Here is a 4,991-nt window from a genome sequence, read left to right as displayed (position 1 = left end):
CTGAAAAGCAATGTAAAAACCTTTGCATGGTCCACCAATGACATGAAAGGCATAGATCCGAGCGTCACCACCCATAAATTAAAAGTAGACCCCACTTTCAAATCGATCAAACAAAAGCGTCGCAAGCTGGGCCTCGAAAAGGCTCAAGCTGTTAACGACAAAGTTGACTGACTTACGAAAGCTGGGTCCATTCGAGAGGTACACTACCCTGACTGGTTAGCTAACCCGGTAGTTGTAAAGAAGAAAAACGGGAAATGGAGAATCTGTGTAGACTTCACCGACCTAAACAAGGCTTGTCCTAAAGACAGCTTCCCGTTACCTCACATCGACCGCCTGGTCGAAGCAATAGCTGGCCATCGACTCCTATCCTTCATGGACGCCTTCTCAGGATACAACCAAATCATGATGGATCCCGAGAACTGTGAGGGATTAAACTCACCTCCTGATTTTAGGTCAGGTTATAGTTTAGAAAAAGATTAGGGAAAGATAATCGTGGGCTGAATCCCGTAAGAACTTAAAAGATGAATGAATGATTTTATTGATGATTTTGGGTAAAGAATATGTTTACAAAGATGTTTCTCGTGACGATTACAAAGATAGCAAAAATGCCTTAGAATTGATATGAATAATCGTGAAAAATGAATAAAAATTAGGATCCCCTTCTTCTTGAATTCCTTTCTCTTTAAATAGCCTCAGGTCCCGCTTGATCATAGCCAACTGGTTTCCGAGATCTTCTCCGTTTATTGAGGAATCCGCAACAGCTTCCTTTGACCGGGTCCTGCGCTCCTTCCGTTATGGTGTGAGCTTCCTCTTCACCGTGACCTCTTTTGGTTAAAGTCTTTAGCTATCAGCCTCCGGCTCCAGCTTAGCTCTTCTCAAAGATTGAATTCGTAATGGGCCTGTCATGGCCCGTTATTGCTCTTTATCATTTGTTGTTCAGCTATCGGGCCATATTTGGGCCCAACAGTTGCCCCCAGCTCTCGAGATTAGGTTTCATTATTCTCGGGAGCTAGACTTAGCCGCCCAACCTAGATTTTTTTGTTGAGATCATGATTACCATCTATATTCAACGAAGATATGATTCGCTTGAATTGACGGTTTAGATTTCTTTTGATGAAATCACCGGCTCGGATGAAAGAGTTTTTTTGAAATATTCGCTCCGATTATCGAGACTTGACAGGATATAAAGTAGCTAGCATTAACTGCCGCTGTCCATATTCTCCACGCCTCCACTCGGTTTTCAAGGTAATTCCTCCTCCACTCCTTTATTTTACTGCGTTTGTTTTTCTTTTTACTTTCATCCTTCGATTCACCATTAATCCTTTGCGAAGTTCTTAGAATTCTCAGTTCCTAAGAGATCTAGTTAGCTTGTTCCACCCTTTCCCTTTCGATTCTCCTTACCTCTCTCTTTAATGGATCCTCCGAAAGAAGGTTCCGGCGAGACCGGAATTTCTACCTCCGGTAAGAGTTTAATGAAAGTTAAACAGGAGATCGGTGAGAAAATGAAAAGAGATAAGAAAGAAGCCAAAGACTCAATTGCAGGAAGGGTCTCCAAGCGGGTGAAGAAGAAGGATGCTTCTGGTGGGAGTGCCCCTGTGGGACCTCACTCGCCTTCTTCATTGAAGATCCAAGAGGTTGTTAACCTCATGGTTCAAGCTTACGGTCAAAAGGAGTTGGCCAGGGTTTGTTCCTCCGACGAAACCCCTGAAACCGCCCCGGAGGGTTGGTTTTGCATTCATGAGAAATATATCTCTAAATGCCACCTCCGGTTTCCGCTCCCAGACCTTTTGTTAGATCTTCTTGACCATTACCAGCTGGCCCTCTCTCAGCTCTGTCCCTCTGTTATCCGGGTGATAAATGGTTTCATCACCAGGGCCAAGGAAGAAGGGGTCGCTGTTGGGCTAACCGAGTTGATGAGTCTTTATACGATCAAGGAGAGCTCTAGTAAGGATGGTGGCAGCGGTACGTACTACCTTCCTTGTCGTCCTAGGCTCGGTCTTTTTAAGTCCTCCGGTAGTGATGATGATTGGAGGAAGAAATATTTCTACGTCAAGATCGACCCCTCAACAGTTCCTGTGGGTCGTGCTCTCTCGATTACTTGGTCCGATATAACTGGTTAGGAGTTTTAGGAACGTGCTTTGCTCATATCGGATTATTGTTGTTTGCTGAACTCTTGGTTTCTTTTGCAGATATCGAGGATCCTCCCAAGCTTACTGATAAGCTGTCTAGAGCTCTTTTTCGGAAACTGTATCAAAGTCCCAATACTTGGGCGTCTTTTACCATTTCTCGCATTGGATCTGCTAGGTTCCCGGAGCAATATAACGCCAGGTTCCCTGACCCAATTCCATCTGAAGATTTAGAAGGTATTTTTCGGATTTCGCTTATCTTTTTTTTTTATTTCTAGATTTGCTTTTAGAGATAGCTAAAAAGCTTTCCTTTGTTTAGTTTCTGAAGGTCCTTTCGTGGTAGATCTTTCGACTGGAGCTAGTACTTCCGAAACTGAAAAGACTCAAGCTCCCAAGATGAGGCCTTCTTTCCGTTCAAGGAGCAAACCTGCTGCAGCTGCCAGCGCTTCGCGAGGCAGCGACAAGACCCAAGGAGGAGCCTTCCTTAGCTCGCTGAAGGAGGTCCTTGACGATGGATCCTCTGTTCCTGTCGGGGATGTTATCCTAGTCGAAACCAGAGCTCAAGATGTTGTTCCTCGTCTCGAGATTCCGCCGGTTAATGTTAACCCCCAAGCTGCTGGAGATCCCTCTGAGGTCGAACCTCCGAGAAACAAGAGGTCTCGGACTGATTTGGGAGATAGGCCCGCCAGGTCTTCCTCCTCGTCTTCGCGGGGAGGGACCGTTGGCTGGAACTTTACCCATTCTAAACCAGGATCGATCTTGGATGACCCTTGGGGTTTGGCAACCATCATGAGGCATATGAAGATGGTCGGATGTTCCATGCCTTCAATCAATGGTCTAACCAACAAGGAAGAATACGTTGAGATAGCTCACCACATGGGTCAGGTACGTACTCTTGTTTTCCTTTTTGGTTTGCTTCTGAGTTGATATTTTCTGAATTTTTAGTTCTTTTTTTTTTTAGTTAGCTGGAGCCATCAACAGAGCTCAGCTGAGGTTCGAGGAGACCGTGAACGGTGCTCCCAGTGCTGGGGATTTAGCTCAGGCTACTGAGTTATTCAAGACTACTAAGATGGAGCTCGACCTAGCTCGTGCTCGGGTTTCTGAGCTTGAAGCTGAAGTCGGGAGGCTCGGTTTAAAGGCTGACACTCATCAGGGGAAACTCGAAAGTCAGGCTATCGATATTCGGGTGAAGAACAGGAAGATCAATGAGTTAGATGCTGCTCGCAGGATAGCTGAGCGTCAGGTTCAAGAGATGATCGCCTCATCCCAGGTTAGTCAAAGGAACAAAGAAGCTGAAGTTAAGCTTGCTGTTAGGAAAGGTAAGAAGGAGGTAGCCGATGCCTACAACAAGATCCTGACCTCTGTGAAGGAGAAGTTTGTCAAGAAGAAGGATGAGACTGATGCCCTGATCTATGCTCAGGAGCTTCAGGCGAACACCGAACTTCTGAAGGATTTGTTGTCTAAGGAGATTGAGAATGCTGAAGAGGAGTATCACCGTTTGATGGTTTTGGTCCCGGAGGCTGCTGCTGCGTACGAGAAAGCTCAAGTTTCCGATTTCTCAGTCAGCAAGCTCCCCATTCCACAATTCTCCGAAAGCTCAGTTACTTTTGAGATTAATATGTTTAATCCGGCGTTTTCTGGAGAATACGGTTCTAACTTGGGTTCGATGTCTCCTGATCTAGTCCCAGTTGAGACGACCCTAGGAGGTGTCGACCAGGATGCTGAAGTGGAGGCTTCTGCCAAGGAGGGTGGTCCTATCGAGAAGAACAAGGATGATGAAGCTGATCCTGGATCCGAGGAAGGTTAAGAGCCGATGCTCTTTATGTTTCAAAATTTCTGCCCAATGGGCTTCTGTCTCTTTTGTTTTTAAGACTTATGGCCTGAGGAGGCCTTTAAACCTTTGCTTTTGTTAAGATGTTTTTTGAACCTTCGTCGGCCTGAGGAGGCCTTTAAACCTCTTATCTATCGGAACTTGGCTTTCAGTTTCGTTTCAAGTTTTTCGATTTGACTTAGTCATTTTTATGAACTCAAATTTGATTAAGAGTTTTGATAGGGAATGCTTTGGTTACTAATTAAGAGGTTTAGTGAATCCTCCGAATTAGATCCCTGATTTCGTGATAAGTCTCGGAGACTTGGATCGTTTTTTAGTTCCTTAAGAGGAATTCTTGGAATATCGAGATTAGCTTAAGGTTTTTAGGAACCTAAGTTTAACTTAGACACCTTAGGTGGGGGGTTCTTGGGAACCTGAATTTGTTCACGGGATTTTAAGACCCATTGGACTTGCTTAGGATTTTAAGACCTTTCGAGGTTTGATAAGGATTTTAAGACCTTTGTATTTAAGGATTTCAAGACCTTTGAGACTTGATAAGGATTTTAAGACCTTTGAGATTTGATAAGGATTTAAAGTCTTTAGGTCCGGATTCGTTGGGACCTGACGTTGTTTGAAGGATTTCAAGACCTTTAGTGGTTCCTAAGGATTTTTAAGACCTTAGGTTAGTTTATCAAGTTTTGACTTTGTTTGAAGGATTTCAAGACCTTCAAGATTATTAAGGATTTGAAGACCTTAGGTCCAGGTTCATAGCGACCTGAGCTGATCCGAAGGGTTCTTAGGGCCCTAGGTCCGTGTTTGCAGGGACCTGTGTCGTTAAAGAATTGAGACATCGAGAATAATTGCTTTATTGGTAATTGGATACATGGTTATCATAGTAATCATACAATTGCTGTATTATAATTATCATACACTTGCTGCTTGAGCTATGTGATTTTAATCAGACAGATGTCCCCTTTGGTTGTGGTGAACAAAGTGTTGAAATGAGGTTGGGGCTGCACTCATGACGGAGTTGCCTACGTACCCAGTCAAGGGAT

At 44.3% G+C, this 4,991-nt stretch overlaps 1 protein-coding gene across 1 annotated transcript; it reads left to right on the top strand.

The window, feature by feature from the left end:
- Positions 1-1,412: 1,412 nt before the first annotated feature.
- On the top strand, positions 1,413-3,933 carry LOC108834887 (uncharacterized protein At3g60930, chloroplastic-like). The gene is made up of 4 exons (XM_018608202.2): positions 1,413-2,115; positions 2,190-2,363; positions 2,446-3,011; positions 3,088-3,933. The coding sequence occupies exons 1-4, from the start codon at positions 1,413-1,415 to the stop codon at positions 3,931-3,933; spliced, it is 2,289 nt and encodes a 762-aa protein (XP_018463704.2).
- The last annotated feature ends 1,058 nt before the right edge of the window (positions 3,934-4,991 follow it).

Source organism: Raphanus sativus, unplaced genomic scaffold (assembly GCF_000801105.2).
Source record: "Raphanus sativus cultivar WK10039 unplaced genomic scaffold, ASM80110v3 Scaffold1847, whole genome shotgun sequence".
Lineage (NCBI taxonomy): Eukaryota > Viridiplantae > Streptophyta > Magnoliopsida > Brassicales > Brassicaceae > Raphanus > Raphanus sativus.
This window is presented reverse-complemented; position numbering and strand designations above follow the sequence as displayed.